Source organism: Chiloscyllium punctatum, chromosome 8, assembly GCF_047496795.1.
Source record: "Chiloscyllium punctatum isolate Juve2018m chromosome 8, sChiPun1.3, whole genome shotgun sequence".
Taxonomy (NCBI): Eukaryota; Metazoa; Chordata; class Chondrichthyes; order Orectolobiformes; family Hemiscylliidae; genus Chiloscyllium; species Chiloscyllium punctatum.
In genome coordinates, this window is record NC_092746.1 from 93,380,312 (window position 1) to 93,400,954 (window position 20,643).

Below are 20,643 nucleotides of genomic sequence, written 5' to 3' on the forward strand. Positions count from 1 at the left end.
CAACATACTACAGTCCGCTGAATAGTCAAGATCAAAAATCACTCCAATCATGGCAGAATTACATAGATTGAAAAAGTGACAGAATATAACATGAGAGAAGAGGATAGAAAAAAAATGAACAAATATTTCTAGAGGCCACTACCTATCAGGGACGTTCATCTATAAGACACAACATCCCAAGCAACACCAGATTATGTCCACCATAAGCTATACCAGTAGTAACTGGAATGGTTTCTACCACTAATAGGATGTTGCCATCAAGTCGTAAAGCCATTCTGTGTACAGCACAAATATATACTGTGGAGTAGGAATTTTAGTGATGGTGCAATGCTATGTCAGGTATGAAGCTGTGTCCCCCAAAGATTGGAGGACTGACATCAAACAGAATTCCACTTCAGTTGTTTACAATCAGTACCTTTCCTATCAGCCCACACTTGCAAAACTCGCAACACTAAATTTAGGATGTTCAGCTGAGCTTGTTGTTATGATGTGCTTGTATGCACAGTAAGCTTATACATTAATACATAGGACCCAGTTCTTTCTGGACAGAAGCAACTGTGCCTGTTGTTTCAAATCAACAAAATAGATGACAGGCTATTTACGAGCTCATTTGTCTGGGTAATGCCCTGACCGGAGTAAACCTGTTTGGTTTAAAATTTAACAAAACCTGGCCGTTAACTGTTAATCAGCATTGATGGGCACATTATCCATGGTAATGCCTCTGCCAGAGCTCATTTAGCACCCAAATGTGTTCGAGCAATATAAGTACTAGTTTTCCTCTTGAATTTGTTTTCTTACACCTTTTCCAAGTTGAAAATCTGTTTTTTCAGCTCAAAATCTGCACTATTTTTAATAATGATTTAGATTCCAAGCTTTTGATCTCAATGGCACATGTTTATGCACAATGCTGTATTATGATTGATTGTAACTAGTTGAATGACCCAAAATTCCCAGCCTTACTTTTTAAAAGAGAGAGAAATGTAGCATGGTAGAGACAAAATAGACAAATTGCAGTCCAGTTATTCATGAACTTGGCTCTTCGCGTGCTCCGCAAAGCCTAAAAATACATATTTGCAAAATAGCTGCTACACAGGGTCTGCAACAGGTGGTGAGGGAAACCAATGAGAAAAAACTTGGCCTCAATCTGTCAGCTGCAGATACATCTATCCATTAAAATATCAGTTAGTGACCACTATACAATTCTTGTGTAGCCAAAGTCCTGCCATCACATTGAGAATGTCCTCCACTGTGTTGTGTGGTCCAATCACAGTGTTAAGTCGGACAGATTTCAAACGGATCTAGCAACTCGAGAACAGATAAGCATGAAGTTCTGTGGGCCATCAGCAGAAGAATTGCACTACAACCTCATAGCCCAGCACATCCCCTACTCAAATCATTACTGTCTAGGAGGTCAATCAGTATTGAGTATTAAATTCAATGGAGTGCTGATGTGCATGCCAGGAACAGCACCAGGCATAACTAAAGAATAAAAAAAAAATTAGGAGTCACCTTACCAAAATGGACTATTTGAATGCTGCTTTTGTTTGGCAAGTGATAGACAGTCTAGATTAGAGTGGTATTGGAAAAGCACAGCCAGTCAGGCAGCGTCTGAGAAGCAGGAAAATCGATGTTTCGGGCAAAAGCCCTTCATCCAGCACCACTCTAATCTAGACTCTGATTTCCAGCATCTACAGTCCTCACTTTTGCCTAAGTAATAGACAGAGCTAAGCAATACCACAATCGGTAGATCTTATTTAAACTGCAAAGTCCATTTTAAATGGCGGTAGCCAATTTAACAACCTACTGGAAGACACCAAAGCAGCTCCACAACTATCCCCATCGTCAATGATGGAGGAGCCTAACACAAATGCAAGAAATATGGCTGAAGCATGAAAAGTAATCTTCAGGTGCCAGTCTTCAGCCAATTCACTTCACATCACCGTGATATCCCGAAAGGGTCCGTTTTCATGCTGTACATCTCTAACTCTATCTATATAACTCTATTTGCCAAAGCCAACTCATGTCCCCTTTTTGCATGGAAATAAAATGTAGTTTAATTTATTAGTCCTACTTTGTCCCTGACTGTTTGATTCACTTCTGTTCTCAACTGTAGCAGTCTCAGATCGATCCCTTTCCTCACTACCCCCCCCCCCCCCCCCCCCCTCCATCTTACTAGTTTAAATGCTCCCAAGCAGTTCTAGCAAATTTCCCTGCCAGTATATTAGTCCCCTTCCAATTTAGGTGCAATCCGTCCTTGTTCAGGTCACTTCTACCCCAAAAGAGATTCCAAATGATCCAAAAATGTGAATCCTTCTCCCGTACACCAGTTACTCAGCCATGCATTCATCTGCTCTATCCTCCTATTCCTGCCCTCACTAGCTCGCAGCACTGGGAGTAATCCAGATATTACTATCCTCGAGGACCTCCTTTTTAAATTTCTGCCTAACTCTCTGTAATCTCCTTCAGAGTCTCAACCTTTTCCCTTCCAATGTCATTGGTTCCAATGTGGACAATGACCTCCTGCTGGCCCCTCTCCCCCATGAGAACATTCTGCACCCTGTCAGAGACATCCTTGATCCTGGCACCAGGGAAACAACACACCATTCTGTTTTTTCTCTACTGGCCACAGAAACGTTGTCTGTACCTCTGACTACAGAATCCCCTAACACAATTGATCTCTTGGAAGCCGACGTACCCCTCGTTGCATTAGAGCCAGAAACTTGGCTGTTTGTGCTACGTCCCCCTGAGAATCCATCAAACCCTACATTTTCCAAAACAGCATACCTGTTTGAAATGGGTATATCCATAAAACACTCCTGCCCTAGGTGCCTACCTCTCTTACCCTTCCTGGAGTTAACCCATCTGTGACTGTATCTGAGACTTTTCCCCCCCTTCCTATAACTGCCATGTATCACATACTGTTGCTGTTGTAAATTCCTCATTGCTTCTATCTGTCTCTCCAACTGATCCACTCGATCTGATACGATTCGCATCCAACAGCATTTATGGCAGATATAATCCGCAGTAACCCTTAAACTCTCTTTAAACTCCCACATCTGATAAGACGTGCACATCACTGCAAAGGCCATTTTTGCTCCTTCACAATCTACAGACCCAGAAAACAACACCATCTTATTCCTCTACAAAACACTGCACCAGGTTAAATTAAGAACTATGGCTTATATTTTAAGTTTAATCAAGAGACTTATCTCCAAAAACAATTAAGAACGAACCCACTGTACTCACTAATACAGCCTCTCTCTTGGACAGACTTAAAACATCAATTAACTTATCTGATTCTGTATTGTGAACTTCGCCCAAACCGGTTCCAAGATTAGTTGTGAAATTCACTTTGTTAATTTTCCCTTTTACAAATATATTAAGGACAAAAGGGTTACTTGGGAGAAAATAGGGGTCCTATTAGAGAGAAGATCCACAAGGCGGCCTTTGTGTGGAGCCGCAGAAAATGGGGGGGAAGATACTAAATAAGTATTTTGCATCAGTATCTACTGTGGAAAATGACATGGAAGATATAGAATGTAGGGAAATAGATGGTGACGTCTTGCAAAATGTCCATATTACAGAGGAGAAAGTGCTGGATGCCTTGAAATGGGTAAAGGTGGATAAATCCCCAGGACCTGATCAGGTGTACCAGAGAACTCTGTGGGAAGCTAGAGAAGGCATTGCTGAGCCTCTTGTTGAGATATTTGCATCATCGATAGTCACAGGTGAGGTGCCAGAGGACTGGAAGTTGGCAAACGTGGTGCCACTGTTTAGGAAGGGTAGTAAGGACAAGCCAGGGAACTATAGACCAGTGAGCCTGACCTCAGTGGTGGGCAAGTTGTCAGAGGGAATCCTTAGGGACAGGATGTACATGTATTTGGAAAGGCAAGGACTGATTAGTGATAGCCAGCATGGCTTTGTGTGTGGGAAATCATGTCTCACAATCTTGATTGAGTTTTTTAAAAGAAGTAACAAAGAGAATTGATAAGGGCAGAGCAGTAGATGTGATCTATATGGACTTCAGTAAGGCGTTCGACAAGGTTCTCTATGGGAGACCGATTAGCAAGGTTAGAGCTCACGGAATAAAGGGAGAACTAGCCATTTGGATACAGAACTGGCTCAAAGGTAGAAGACAGAGGGTGGTCGTGGAGGGTTGTTTTTCAGACTGAAGGCCTGTGACCAGTGGAGTGTCAAGGATCGGTGCTGGGTTCTCTACTTTTTGTCATTCACATAAATGATTTGGATAAGAGCATAAGCGATACAGTTAGTAAGTTTGCAGATGACACCAAAATTGGAGGTGTAGTGGACAGTGAAGAGGGTAACCTCAGATTACACAAATTCTTGACCAGATGGACCAATGGGCTGAAAAGTGGCAAATGGGAGTTTAATTCAGATAAATGTGAGATGCTGCATTTGGGGAAAACAAATCTTAGCAGGACTTATGGTAAGGTCCTAGGAAGTGTTGATGAACAAAGAGACCTTGGAGTGCAGGTTCATAGCTCCTTGAAAGTGGAATCGCAGGTAGATAGGATAGTGAAAGCGACGTTTGGTATGCTTTCCTTTATTGGTCAGAATATTGAGTACAGGAGTTGGAAGGTCATGTTGCGGCTGTACAGGACATCGGTCAGGCCACTGTTGGAATATTGCGTGCAATTCTGGTCTCCTTCCTATCGGCAAGATGTTGTGAAACTTGAAAGGGTTCAGAACAGATTTAGAAGGATGTTGCCAGGGTTGGAGGATGAGCTACAGGGAGAGGCTGAACAGGCTGGGGCTGTTTTCCCTGGAGCAGAGGCTGAGGTGTGACAAACTATTTACCCTGGGATCAGGGAGTCCAGAACTAGAGGGCATAGGTTTAGGGTGAGAGGGGAAAGATGTGAGACACACCCAAGGGGCAACTTTTTCAGACAGAGGGTTATATGGGTATGAATGAAATGAGCTGCCAGAGGAAGTGGAGGAGGTTGGTACAATTGCAACATTTAAGAGGCATTTGGATGGGTATATGAATAAGGAGGGTTTGGAGGGATATATGAACCAGATGCTGACAGGTGGTACTAGATTGGGTTGGAATATCAGGTTGGCATGGACGGATTGGACCGACGGGTCTGTTTCCATGCTGTACATCTCTAGGACTCTAAAACCTTTTTTTTAATGATTTGTTGAAGCTCTGTAAAAAACAAAAAAAAGTGTTCTTCTTTGACATCCCTTTGGACTGAAGCTACAGGTAGGACAGCACAAAGAATTAGCAATTCTGAGACTACTACATCAATTACCTGGGAAATGCGAAGTTGACAAGCTGCCAGTTCCTTTTCATTCTCTTCTAACTTCTGGTTATTCTCGACCTGTGTACTTTCCAACTGCTTGCAGCGTTTTACCATGGTTTTCACTTCAGATTTCATTTTGCTAATGTACAGCCGTGCCACAGTAAATTCCTCATCTAGGAGGCCACTTCCCTCAGGCTGCAGAGAAATAAATTATAGTTATAAAGTTTGTCACAATATCAGCACAACTTTCAGACAAAGATCTGCAAATTTATTAAAGAAAAGATATGTGGGGAATAATTAATCCAAATTATTGGGACAAACAGAATTGAACAGGAGGTAACTAAAATAGTTTTACTGTTCTCAAAAGTGAAATCATCCTTAAATAACAGGTTATACTTCTACAGCACATTTAATATAGTAAAGCACCCCAAGGCACTTCACAAACAGCAGGCAACAAAATTAGACACCATAAAGAATCATCATTAAAATTTGGTCAAAAAGATAGCTGCAACATACTGTGACTAAACCTGAACATTTTCCTAATACCTCGGAGACTACAATACATAGGATAAGAAATTAGGTCATTCAGCCCATCGATTCTTCTCTGCCATTCAATCATGGCTGATTGGTGTTGCAACACTATCCTCCCCATAACCCTTGATGCTCAAGAACCTCTCTCAGTCTTAAATATACTCAATGACTTGGCCTCCACAGTCTTCTGTGGGAATGAATTCCATTGATTCACCACTCTGGCTGAAAAGGTTTCTCCTGATCTGTTCTAAAACATCTTCCCTTTACTCTAAGGCTGTGTCCTTGGATCCTAGTCTCTTCTACAAATGGAAGCATCTTCCCAGCATCTACTCTGACCAGGCCATTTGGTATTCTGTGTGTTTCAATTAGATCCCCCCTCATCATTCTAAATTCCATAGGGTATAGAGTCCTTAAACATTCCTCAAAATGCTAAGCTGTTCATTCCTGGGACCATTCTCATGGACCTCCTCTGAACACACTCCAGTGCCGGTACATCCTTCCTGAGAGATAGGCCTAAATCTGCACACAATACTTCAAATGTGGTCTGACCAGAGCTTTATTGAACCAAGAAATACATCCCTGGTTTTACATTCAACTCCGCTCAACAAAATTGCCATCATTGCATTAGCCTTCCTAACTACTGATTCAACCTGCAAGTTTACCTTGACAGAATCATGGACTAGCACTCCCAAGTCTCTTTGCACTTCAGACTTCTGAATTTTCTCACCATTTAGAAAAAAAAGAGTCCATGCCTCTATTCTTCCTACCAAAGTGCATGATCTCACACTTGCCCACAACGTACTCTATCTGCCACTTCTTTTGCCCATTCTAACCTGTCCAAATCCTTCTGTAGCCTCCATGACTCCTCACTGATGTCCCTTCTACATTTGTGTAATTTGCAAACTTAGCCAGAATGCTCAGTTCCTTCAGCTAGATTATTAATGTATACAGTGAAAAGATGTAGTCCCAACAGAGCCTTGCGGAACACCACTTGTCACTAACTGCCATCGTGAGAAGGACCTTTTTATCCCCACGCTCTGCTTTCTGCTAGACAGCCAAGTTTCTATCCATGCTAGCATCTTGTCTCTTAACATCATGGGCCCTTATCTTACTCAGTCACTTCCTGTGTGGCACCTTGTCAAAAGCCTTTTTGAAGTCCAGGTAGATAAACCAAAAGGCTCTCCTTGGTCTAACCTGCTTGTTACTTCCTCAAAGCATTCTGGCAGATTTGTCATGCATGACCTCCTCCTGATGAAACCATGCTGACTTTACCCTATTTTACCATACACTTCCAAGTATTCAGAAATCTCATTCACAATGGATCACGACTGGGGTTAGGCTAATCTGTCTGTAATTTTCTGTCTTTTGCCTTACACCCTTTTTAAACAAGAGTGTCACGTTAGCGATTTTCCAGTTCTCTGGGATCCTCCCTGAATCTATCAATTTCTCAAAAGATCACCACTAATGCCTCCACTACCACTCCTTTAGAATTCTAAGAGTGTGTCCATTGGGTCCAGCTGATTTATCCACCTTCAAGCCAGTTTTTCTAGCACCTTCTCCTTGGCGATGGCCACTATACTCAGCTCTGCCCCCTCACTCGAATTTTTGGGATATTACTCATGTCTGCCGTAGACAAGACTGACACGAAGTAAATAATTCAGCCATTTTCTTGTTCCCCACTACCATCTCCAGAATCATTTTCCAACAGCCCAGTGTACACTTCAGCCCTTTACAAATCGAAAGAAATTCTTAAGTCTTCCTTTATATTACTGGCTCGCTTACCCTCTTATTTAATCTTTTCCCTCACTTTTTTCGTTGCCCTTAGTCTTTGTACATTTCCCAATCCTCTGGTTTCTCACTACCCTTTCCCACATTACATGCTTTCTCTTTTGCTTTTATGCTATCCCTGACTTCCCTAGTCAGCCACGGTTGCCTTATTCTCCCTGTGTCATGTTTCTTTTTCATGGGGACGAATCTCTGCTGCGTCGCCTGAATTCTCCCAGAAATTCCTGCCATTGCTGTTCTGTCTTTCCTGCTAAGCTCCTCCCCCAGCCAATTCTACCCAGCTCCTCCCTCATGCCTCTGCAGTTGCCTTTATTCAGTTGTAATACTGTAAACCTCTGATTCCACCTTTTCCCTCTCAAATTGCAGGATAAAGTCAGTCAATCATATAAATGATCACTGCCTCCTAAGGGTTCCTTCACCTTAAGCTCCCTTATCAAGTCAGCCTCACTGCACAACACTAAATCCTGTTCCTAGAGGACTCCACCACAAGCTGCTCTAAAAAGCCATCTTGTGGACATTCCACAAATTCCTTTTCTTGCAATCCACTACCAACCCGATTTTCCCAGTCCACCTGCATTTTGGAATCCCCCAAGATCACTAACTTTGCCTTTCCTACACATCTTTTCTATCTCCTGGTGTACCTTGCACCCCAGCTCCTCCTATTTGGAGGCCTGTGCATAATTCCAACTTTGGTTTTCTTTTTAAAACCTTTATGGTTCTTCAATTCTACCCAAACAGATTCTACACCATCCGACCCACTTAGTTTCTTACTATTGACTAAATTTAATTTCTTAGTAATAAGGCAACCTTCCTTTGTCCACTTGAGCAAAAGTACGCCGTGTAGCCAGTGTTATTTGCTCTGCCATTTAATGAGATCTGGCAACCATCAAGTTTACTTTTTTTGCTTTTCCCTCCACAGCCAGGTGATTCCCTAAGTAAACATCTGTCCATCTCAGCCTTGAATATTCTAATGACACACCCTTGTTATAAACAATTCTATAGATACACAACTCTCGAGAAATTTGTGTCTTAAATGCTTGACCTTATATCTCCTGATGCCAGGTTCTCCACAAGGAAAAACGTCTCCAAATCTATTCTGTCAAGACCCTTAAGGAATCTTGTATGTTTCAATATGGTCACCTCTTATTCTTCAAAACTACAATGAATCCAATCCAATCTACGCAACCGCTCCTTGTGGGACAGGCTCCATCTACCTGGCATCAACTTCAGTTTTACATCAAATGGAATAGAATATAGAAGTAGGGTGGTTTCCTTTAAAAGGTACACGTCAGACCACAGCTGACATACTGCAATCAGATTAGGCCCCCTTATTGAAAGGAGGTCAAACTAGCAATGGATCCTATCCCCACTTCACCACCCTGCCCCAGCCTCCATCTGCAGCTCTCGCCACACCCACCCCCAGTCCTGAAGGGTTAGACCCAAAACATTTGACTTCTGCACCTCCTAAAGCTGCCTGGCTTGCTGTGTTCTTCCAGCCTCCTGCCCGTCTATATTGGCACTGGAGCCAGTCCAGAGAAAATTCTTTGGGTTGGTTTATTAGACTGTTTGCAGTATTCCAGTGTGATCTGATTAGTGCCCTGTGTAGTTTCAGCAAAGCTTCTCTACTTTTATACTCCATTCCCTTTGAAGTAAGGTCAACATTCCTTTATTACCTGAACTTCTGATTCATGCACAGGGACGCCCAAATCTGTTCTGCAGCTTTCTGCAATCGTTCTCCATTTCAAGCAACATTTTGCTCCTCTATTCTTTGCGCCAAAGTGAATAACCTCTAATTTTCCCAGTTTATTCCATCTACCAAGTTTTTCCATTTAACCTGTGTATATCCCTTTGCAGACTCTACCCTCATCACTATGTGCCTTCCTACCCATTCCTGCATAATATACAAACTTGGCTATAATACATTCACTTCCTTCATCTGAGTCATTACTATATATAGTCAATAATTGTGGCCACAGCACTAGTTTCAGGGTGCCATCCTGAAAAAGACCCCCTTATTCCATCTCTGTTTAGATACCCAAATATCCAACTATGAAACATACCTCTATCACATGGCCTCTTATCATGATAAGATAGCTTTGTCAGAATGAGATACCTTATCAAACACCTTCTGAAAATCCAAATATATTACATCCAGTGCTTCTCCTTTATTTATCTTGCTTGTTACCTCCTCAAAGTCATCTAGTAAATTTGTCAGGCATGAGTTCCCCTTCACGAAGCCATACTCTGATCATGCATTTCTAAATGCTCTACAATTAGATCCGTAATATCTGTAATTGGGTAAGTATTAGGTTAGTGTGGTGCTGGAAAAGCACAACAGGTCAGACAGCATCCGAGGAGTAGGAAAATTGACGTTTCAGTCCTGATGAAGGGCTTTTGCCCGAAATGTCGATTTTCCTATTCCTCGGATGCTACCTGACCTACTACTCTTTTCCAGCACTGCTCTAATCTAGACTGATTTTCAGCATCTGCAGTCCTCACTTTTGCCTAAGTATTAGGCTAACTGACCTATGGTTACCTGTTTCTTGCCTCCCCTTTTTCAATAAAAGGTGTTAAACAATTCATTCACTTTAAGTACATATTATTTGGAAAGCCCTGCTCAAGTCTAGTCATAAAATAAATCAATTACTTTTTTAAAGTTAAAGTTAATCAGATGAAAAAGACTAAGAAAAATACCAGAGAAGGTTGAAGTTCTCAAATTTGTAGGTTTGTTTGAAACCCAGGAGCCCATTTTTTGATTTCTGAAACTTGAAATTCTATAATGAAACTTGAGTGCATATTTTCAAAATTAGCTTACTGTCTAAACTTTAGACAGACTTTTGTCTCAAAATTCTTTTACATATATTCTAAATGTATTTGCTAGACATCTGATAACAGGAAGCACCTAGCCTACAACTGATTGCTCACAATAATAAAGCAAACTATATTTCTTTTCAATAATTTACCTTTAATGTCTTTCCAGTAAATTGAGACAAAACTTTATGCTGACAAAAGGAATCTTAAGAACTAGTTTCAGCTTCAAAACACATTACAATCCTTGAGCCCAACAGTTTAGCAATTGAAGATCAATAGCATATTAACTAACATAGGATTTAGATGAGTCCAGGTGTCCCAATTAGGAAAATCTACATATTTAATCAATCTATCTGCAGATATACAATACTGACTGTGCTCCACAAGATTAAGAATCTCAAGTCTGCCCAAATCTGGAGTGAAACAGATTGGCATTATTCTATTGAACCTATTTTTCCTTCTTCTAAGCAGCAAACAGGCCATACAGGTCTAGTTATACCCAAAATGTCAATTTCTCCACCTCCTGATGCTGCCTGGCTTGCTGTGTTCTTCCAGCCTCCTGCTTGTCTACTTTGGATTCCAGCATCTGCATTTATTTTGTCTCTTTACTGGTCTAGTTGCAGCCATATAGTAGGTGGTTTTGAAAATTGGGAGCCTGTATCAGGAGTGATCACCGCATTGTCTTTTGGTCATTCTATTCTATATAGCTAACAGTGTTAGTGCAGAGGTGTAGGAGACAGCTAACAGAGCAGAATCAACGGCACAGACTTGTCAGGTTGAAGAATGACTCACTTGTGTTAGTTACATTCTACGCAGTTTATTACTGGATCATACTGGACAATTCATTTGATTAGGAAGAACTACAGAAACTAAGCATTTTATCCTTGAAAAGTAGTGTGAGTGTATAAATTTAAACTAGAATATTTAAGCAGTATAGTAAGCAAAGCTGAATGATGGTCAGCAGCGAGGCGGTTGGTAAGCCAGGATGGCAATTGACTCAGCCCAGTGTGGGGGGAGAGCATGCCTTAGTGGGGAGTGTGGGCCCGATATGGGGAAACATGACCCCTCATGGGAAAGCCCAGCGTGGAGCAACTGCAGGCCCATGGCTACAGAACAATTGTAATATTGAACTCTTGACATTTCTTTTTCTATTTTGTACCTTGGCACCTTTATACCTAAGATGGCACCAGGAACGGTGAAGTCGTTCACTGTACTTTACACGTGACAACAAACTTACTTCTAAAGTTGGCAACGCTACTGGTAAAGGATCATGTTTAGAAAGGTAAAATGATTACCTTGATTAAAAAAAAAAGTTACCACTGCACGGAGTAGGCAACATTCAATACACAGTCAAGACTGACTGAAGCGGTCTGAAAACTAATTGCAGAATTTTTGAGTTTGACAGTAGCATGTTAACTTTTCAAATTCCTAGAGATAGGAATGGATAAAAAAGGATCAAAAAGTATGTTTCCCCTGACAATAACATTGCTTTTGCTTGTTGGCAGACAGCCACAAATCAATGTTTCAAGATAGTATTGCTTACCTTAACATCATTGTTGCCAACTGCAATTCCAATTTCTGCTAGATCTTTTAACAATGACGTCATCATTTCAGTGACTCGTTTCTTCTGATGATTGGTCATTTCCTTCAGTTTTTGCAGCTCTGCATCAATGGACGTTAATGTAGCCTGCATCAACAGAAATGAAGTAATCATCTTCATAACAAGCAAAGCAAAAATTTAAGCAGTTATTTAAGCTAATAAGAATCAGATTGAGAATCAGATATGAACCAGGATGTAAAGTGTTGCTTTGACACAAGCATACACAATTAATTTGCATCTAACCAATCAAGAAACAAAATACCCTTTCAACAGGCTACAAAGTCTCTTTACAATTATTTAGCAAAAATTTCATCTTTTATAGAGTCAAAGCACAGAAACAGACACTTGGGTCCAACTGGTCCATACCAAACAATCCCAAACTAAAAACTAGACCCACTTGCCTGCTCTGGTCCATATCTCTGCAAAATAAAAGATGTACTTACTAAAGCATCTTTTAAACATTGCAGTTGCGTCATTATCCACCATTTCCTCAGGACATTCACTCCACATGCCATCCTCTTAAAAAAATTTTCCCCTCATCTTTATTAAATTTCTCTTCTCTCACCTTAAATATGCCCCCACTCTTGAAATTCCCCATCCTAGGGAAAAGACACCTATCATTAAGTCTGTCTATACTCCTCACAATTTTATTAACCTCTAAAGTTCACCTCTCTACCTAATCCATACACAGCACCAAAATATTCAAGGAAGATACCAGCTGTTTTTAAACATGGTGCACAATTGTGAAAGGCTTTCACCTAGAGCAACTCCTTACCGATTTTTGACCCAGTTCATCACTTAGTAGCTCAAATTCCCTTGTCTTGTCCTCAACTTCTTGTGATTTCTGGTCATAATTGACTGCAAGTTCTTCCAATGCTTGCAGCACCTCCTTCACTTCTTCTTTAGAGGCATCATTCTCAGCCTGTAGGCGATTAAGTTCTGACTGCATGTTGTCTTGGTCTCGTCTGGTGGATGCCAGAAGCTACATAAAGATGTAAAATCAGCACCAGATAAATGAAAGCACTTTATTACTTTCATGTTTACTGTATTACAGGTTTAGTTATATAAAAATTGGCTAATTACACCTGCAATATTTCAGTCATTTTATTCTTAAAGTTTAATAAATCCTTCAGTGATATATTTAATACTTGCAAGATAAATCAGCGAAGGAGTTCAAAATCTCCCAATGCTTCAATGTGTAAACACAGCCGGCAATGTTGGGTTCATAACAATGTTCGTTAAGAATAGAAATGAGAAAGACTTCAGGTAGGATCTCTGATCTATTTTGAATTAGGTAGTAATATATTTGTAGGACTAGCAGCACAAATGGTCTTAATACCCTGAGCTATGAAGCAGAAAGAAAAAAAAAGTGTCAGGCTCAATGGTTACATTAGATTTCTGCTCAAAAATACAGAAACTGAATAGGCTGTTGATGAGACCATCGACATGCAGGGTGCAATCAATTGACAAGTAAAAGCCTGTCTAATACAACTAGATGAAAACAATGTTAGCAAGTTTGATCAGACTTACTTCTTCCTGATCCAACATCTGCTGCTTAAGTTTTTCCACCAGCTGACTCTGTTGGTTGATCTCCTCATCCTATAATCAGAGTTAAAATACAATCAATTCACATTTAGATGGATTTACCAGCAATACTAACAGTACACTAAAAGAAAAACACCCCCTGCAAAGATACATCAGAACATAATTTAAATACTTCACTTTTCCTATCAACCAAACATTAGACCTTTGTTCACGTATGATCATTGAAAAGTAAAAGTAATTTTTAAAATTGTATCAGTACTAAATGATAACTTTCATCAAGTGTTCAATTTCTTGCAAACAATATGCAGTTTTTAAGAGTAACCTGACATCATTTATCCCAGCCTATGAAATAGCAAAGTGACAGTCTTATAACCTGAAGAGAGCAAAGGCAAATTTTGATTCATCCATGTCCATCCTTTTATTTATGCTATGTTACTTAACTATGTGATCTGCGTTTATTGCTCGCAAGACTTTTCACTGTGCCTCGATACACCTGACAATAAATTCAATTCAATTTATTTGTCAATACCCTTTCAAGATAATTGACCAATTTCCTTATTCAGAAACGAAATAACAGTTAATTTAGCTACAATTTAAAATTTCTTTTACAAAGCTAGCGCCTGAAGGAAAAGGTACCCATTGGAGTCGATTTGTATTGCATATAACCACTATTCAAATTAACCTGATTACATCAATAATAAACAATTCACAGTACCTTAAAACTGCCAGTTCTCAATTTTACCTCCTCTGAAAACAACAAGTTAATTGAGTTGATATGCCTCAATGATTGTAAATGGTTGATGGCATTTATCCTCCAACCAGCTCCATATCCAAACTGTTTTTCATCAAGTACCATCAAGATGTAACAGACTTATTTTAAAATAATTCACCTTGAACACTTTTCAGAATATACTCACTTAATTGGTTAAGAGAGAGATAGATTAAGTAAAAATGGAGATAGCCTGTTTTTAAACTTGGTCCTTTCAATTTAAAATGGCTGCTTCATATCTCACAGTTAGTACTCTAACTATTAAAAGAGACCAATTCAATTAGAATAGGTCAACTATTTCACTAATGTCACAGAATTTTGCTTTCTCATGGGGACTAAGAATCAAAGGAACAATCTATTACAGTAAAACTAATTTGCTTTCGATATCAAAAAAAACACTAGAAACAATTTAAATGCATCAACTCTTGCAGTACAGTTGGGGAAGGGGAATTAACACACCTTATCATCCAGCTGCTTATACAGTTTAGAAATTTCTGAATCCATCTTTTGCTTCTCGGCATCAGTGAGTTTAACAGTCGGAGTTTCCTCAATTTTGTCATTGGTGAGAACAATCTCAAGTGCCTCCTTGTGTTTCTCTTTGTCATATTGTTCTTCTATAGGCACAGACTCCCCTTTAGAAAAGAATACATTGAAGATATAAAGCAAATCAGTTCTTCCCCATTAGAATTTTTTTTTTTCTGAATGATAAAATTTGGCTCATTTGAGGTGTAGGTAGATGTGTCTATTCCTATTTTTAAAAAAACACTAAAGGAATACAGTGGAAAACTATTTTTGAAAAAACAAACAAACAAACAGTCAGATGTATAGCATGGAAACAGACCCTTCGGTCCAAACCGTCCATGCCGCCCAGATATCCCAACCCAATCTAGTCCCACCTGCCAGCACCCGGCCCATATCCCTCCAAACCCTTCCTATTCATATACCCATCCAAATGCCTTTTAACTGTTGCAATTGTACCAGCCTCCACTACTTCCTCTGGCAGTTCATTCCACACCCATATCACCCTCAGTGTGACAAAGTTGCCCCTTAGGTCTCTTTCATATCTTTCCCCTCTGACCCTAAACTTATGCCCTGTAGTTCTGGACTCCCTGACCCCAGGGAAAGGACTTTGCCTATTTACCCTATCCATGCCCCTCAATTTTGTAAACCTCTATAAGGTCACCCCTCAGCCACCGATGCTCCAGGGAAAACAGCCCCAGCCTGTTCAGCCTCTCCCTATAGCTCAAATCCTTCAACCCTGGCAGCATCCTTTTAAATCTTTTCTGAACCCTTTCAAGTTTCACAACATCTTTCTGATAGGGAGACGACCAGAATTGCACACAATATTAAAACAGTGGCCTAACCAACATCCTGCACAGCCACAACATTACCTCCCAACTCCTGTACTCAATACTCTGACCAATAAAGGAAAGCATACCAAACTCCTCCTTCACTATCCTATCTACCAGCGATTCCACTTTCAAGGAGCTATGAACCTGCACTCCAAGGTCTCTTTGTTCATCAACACTTCCTAGGACCTTACCACAAGTCCTGCTAAGATTTGTTTTCCCCAAATGCAGCATCTCACATTTATCTGAATTAAATTCCATCTGCCACTTCAGTCCATTGGCCCATCTGGTCAAGATCCTATTGCAATCTGAGGTAACACTCTTTGCTGTCTACTACACCTCCAATTTTGGTGTCATCTGCAAACTTACTAACTGTACCTCTTATGCTCACATTCAAATCATTTATGTAAATGACAAAAAGTAGAGGACCCAGCACTGATCCTTGTGGCACTTCACTGGTCATAGGCCTCCAGTCTGGAAAACAACCCTCCACCACCACCCTCTGTCTTCTACCTTTGAGCCAGTTCTGTATCGAAATAGCTAGTTCCCCTGTATTCCATGAGATCTAACCTTGCTAATCAGTCTCCCATGGGGAACCTTGTCGAACCCCCCTACTGAAGTTCATATAGATCACATCTACTCTCTGCCCTCAATCCTCTTTGTTACTTCTTCAAAAAAAAACTCAATCAAGTTTGACAGACATGATTTCCCACGCACAAAGCCATGTTGACTATCCCTAATCATACTGAGTCACACAGCATGAAAAAACACTTCAGTCCAACAAGTCCATGCTGACCATGTTCTCAAACCAAACCAAACTAGTACCACTAGCCTGCTTTTGGCCCATATCCCGCCAAACCTTTCCTATTCATGTACTCATCCAAATGACTTAAAATGTTGTAACTGTACCTGCATCCACTATTTCCTCTGGTAGTCCCACATACGAACCACTTTAAAAAAAAGTTGGCCCTCAGGTCCTTTTTAAAATGTTTCTCCTCTCAACTTAAAAATATTACCCTAGCTTGAACTCCCCTACTTTAGGGAAAGGGCTTTGCTATTCATATTATCCGAGCCCCAGTGATCTTATAAACCTCTAAGGGTATCCCCTCAATCTTCTCCACTCCAGTGAAAAAGGTCTCAGCCTATTTTCATAGCTCAAACCTTCCATTCCCAGCAGCATCCTGGTAAATCATTTTAAATCTTCGCCAATTTAATAACATCAGTCCTATAACAAGGTGACAAGGACTGGACACAGTATTCCAGAAGAGGCCTCACCAACATCCTGTACAACCTCAAATTGACATCACAACTCCTATACCAAAAATCATCTTTGGGTTCATGACCATGAGGAGCAACATTGCCTCCAAGCTTATCAATTTTCTGATTGAAGCACTGACTTCCAGTTTGCGAAGTCGCTGCTGCACACAGACTTCAGAGGCCCACACAGCTGACAGAGTTAATGCTGGTCAGGAGTATGGTTATTTCATTGTTTTGGGATACAGTTAAGATGTATCCAGTAAGAAATAAGACTGCTATCTTTGAGGAACCCACGTAAAAGGTCCTGTGGAAGAGCTGAAAAGGTGAATAAGCTAGCCTCCCTGAAGGGCTTCTGTAAAATATCCTGTCAACATCCTGAACAAATTACATCTGAAGAGACAGGGGCAAACACACCTGTCTAGTGACTTCCAACAGAGTCTAGGTGTTCCAAGGTTCCAATCCAAGGTAGCCAGACTGAAAGCAATCTAGACATGCTGTATTTTTTTTCCCAAGAATGAACAACAATTATTTTGGCTAAAGTGTCATTTGCTATTGCATCCTAGTTGCTGCATGGTCATATGGCTGCAGGTAAGCTCCACACACCAATTGGTAAACCAATGTATGGTTTCTGCTTCTGGCTGCTGCTGCTGCACTGATGTTGAAGGCCCGTGCAGTAGCAAAAACATTCATTAGGGAACACTGCATACACAAACTGGACAGGAATCATATCCTCATTGACACCCAACTCTCACTACTGGCTACAAATACCATACTAAGACACACTGTAGCAGTTGACTTGCAAATTGTAGTGAGCACAGAAGTGACAAACACTTATGCACAAGTTCTCCTAGGCAGAGAGATGACCAGGGCAGTAGGCTGCCAAATGGCTGAAACAAAACAGATGATCAAAAACATGCCATACCATACAGTTGTTGGCATACCAGCTAAATATGGAATGGTTGCAGACAGGCAGGGCCTTTGTTGCACAGGTGGATTGCCAATCAAGTCTCAAACTCCCAATTCAACCCATGACTTCACTACCATCATCCTAGTTTGTTGGCCATGAGAGATGAGCTCCAGACTTCAAAGGTGGGATCAATTGGCAAAGCTGTACTCCAACTTAAATTGCAACCACAGACAGGTAGGAAAAAATATTCACTCCACCTGAAACAAGTTCATACTACAGTGTTGGGAAAGATGTAAAAAAAACACAGATGCAAGATGACACTGCACGCAGTGGCTCAGGATACTGCTTATTTTGACAACAGCCCAGTGACAATGACTTCATTAGCCAATAGAACCTTGAGTGACCAAGCAGCCTTTCTGAAAGACAGCACTGCTTAATTCTGATTTGAAGGACCGAAGCAAATGCTGGTATTGCCAGCTTAAATCAGAGTAAGCAATAATAAAAAAATGTGAACTCAAAAACGTCATTTCAAAACAGGGAAAAAGAAAAATTCTGAAACAGGCCTGCCTGAACACACTGGACAACTCAGAATGCAATAGTCATTCAATGATACTCAATAGTGGTTTGGTGGCTCATGCGCTAGCTATACAGGATAGCTATGTAATAGCCTGTGAGCAAGGTTTGCATCTCAGACTAAGACTTAGCTCAGAAGACAATATTGACTACACTTGCCATGGTCATTTAGGCCTGAAGATGAACATTGTATCCTCAGCATTTCCTTCATAGTGATGACGACTTCAGCCCCTAAACTTAAGTCTGCCAATATCTATTCACCATTTCATTTGAGACTAGCAGGCTACAAGTCAAATCTGTGTTTTTTCTCCAATCCATAAGGCTGACATTGATGGGTTCTATCTACATGAACTCATCCGAAATGCACTTCCCAAGGTCAAAACTGTCATATTTGGCAATTTCAGAGTTGGCATGGAAGGGAGTATACAGAAACTATACAGAGTTGAAAACTTGGTATAAAAACAAAGGGGAAACATCAGACTGATCAACTGCCAAGGGATCACCTCAGTTCCTACTGCTGGGAAAGTCCTGGCCTGAATACTTCTGAACAGGCTTGTGCCAACCATCTTGTGAAGAAACCCCCGCTCTCCCCAAAACAGTCAGTTCCGCTTCAGAGCGGACAAAACCATCAGAGACATGGCACCTCTGTTCATACTAGTTCAAGAAAAGGTGTTGAAAGCAAGGCTAAGCCCTGTATGTCACTTATAGACCACACTAATGCATCTGAAACAGTGCACAGGGATGAATTTGGATGCCCAGAGTCCTGGTCAAGGTGAAGTAGTCTCACAGAAATCGATATGGACAAGTCAAAACTAACAGTAACTCAGAGTCCCTTCCAAATCTTAACTGGCGCAAGTTAAATCATTTTTCAAGTCGTAATGTGTGGTTCAACTTTACTAATGAAAGCTTACATACCTTTACGCCATCTATTGAGTTCATTTTCAAGCCACTGTATGGTATTTCTTAAAGTCTTGTTTTTCTCTTTCTCTTTTTCATACTTCTTCTTCCATTGTTCTGCTGTTAACTCAACATTAACGGTTACAGTATTCTTAATAGTCTTGGCCCTATCAGAAACAGAAAAGGGGTGAACAAATTACTCGTTTACTTGGTCTAAAGAAAAAGCACAGATCTTCCCTAACTTGTTAACCAAATGTTGTACATTAATACCTCCACACAAGCTTTTTGCTCTTTGAATAATCTGGCCTCATCCACATGCACACTGCAGTTGTTTAGCATGGCACAAAGTAAACCCAGAACGGTTTAAATAGATGAAAAAAAATTTATGTCGCTCAACTCAAAACAGCTGTACTGAGTCTTCTCTCTCCTTCCATAGACTTGCATTTTATTATGCTTTTTATGTTTAGCTGAACTTTCCTCCAAATGATCTTTAACAGTTTTGTAGCAAGATATCCCATGCTCACCAAATGTGTTACTATGTCGCCTTAATGATAGTTTTAAATTGCTTAACAGTGGTTCTTGACACCCAAACCAGATTGCACATGAGGTAATGACAAACTACAACTTTGGCTGAAGAAAAGCACATGCTAGAATCTGAAATTTAAAAGGAAAAAAATGCTGAATACATCGGACTGTAGACCTGGCAGCATCCTTAGTGAGAAGCAGAGTCAAGTCTCAGTTGAATGATGCAAGTTCAACCTGAATAGTCAGCAGCTTCTTTCAGCACAGAAGCCAATCTATCCTGCGGAGTACTTCCAGATTTTTAAATACTATTTTTACAGCTTTGATTATTCCTTCCCCTGCCAGGTGTTTATTGCCTCTTCCATAATGTCTTTTACCAGGGAACTATGCTATTCAGTACTTCCAGGTCAAACTTCCAAAAACAGAAGCCCAGTTTAAGAAACTTTTCAGGGGAATTACTTTCTATAGCAAGGCCAGGATTTATTGCATATCCCCAAGAGTCCTTGAGAAAGTAATGACAAGCTGCCTTCTTGAACCATTGTAGTCCATTCAGACTAAATATGCTCAAATTGGATTTAAGATAAACACCACTTTGCAAAGGTCAATAGTGTGACAATGCAAGTAAACATTCTGTGGGATATTTCTGAGTGTTGGGAGGGAAAAAAAAAATTTCAGCATGAGTTCCAATTCTTGATGCTCATATATAACCCCAGATTGAAGTATATAAACATAGTACACACTACTGAAAACAGATGATTGGCTCATCTATAATGGTCACCAGTCAACAATCCAGCGCTTCAAATATTGATACATGCGGAAGGTCGATGATGGTG

At 40.5% G+C, this 20,643-nt stretch overlaps 1 protein-coding gene across 1 annotated transcript in view; it reads right to left on the reverse strand.

Moving 5' to 3' along the window:
• Positions 1-20,643, reverse strand: part of LOC140480759 (kinesin-1 heavy chain) — a 101,330-nt gene that overhangs the window by 35,790 nt on the left and 44,897 nt on the right. The window contains exons 11-16 of the mRNA XM_072576101.1: positions 19,307-19,455; positions 14,765-14,937; positions 13,522-13,590; positions 12,767-12,973; positions 11,935-12,078; positions 5,274-5,459 (exon numbers count right to left, since the gene is read on the reverse strand). Coding sequence (XP_072432202.1) covers positions 5,274-5,459; positions 11,935-12,078; positions 12,767-12,973; positions 13,522-13,590; positions 14,765-14,937; positions 19,307-19,455 — 928 coding nt within the window. The remainder of the gene's footprint in view (positions 1-5,273; positions 5,460-11,934; positions 12,079-12,766; positions 12,974-13,521; positions 13,591-14,764; positions 14,938-19,306; positions 19,456-20,643) is intronic.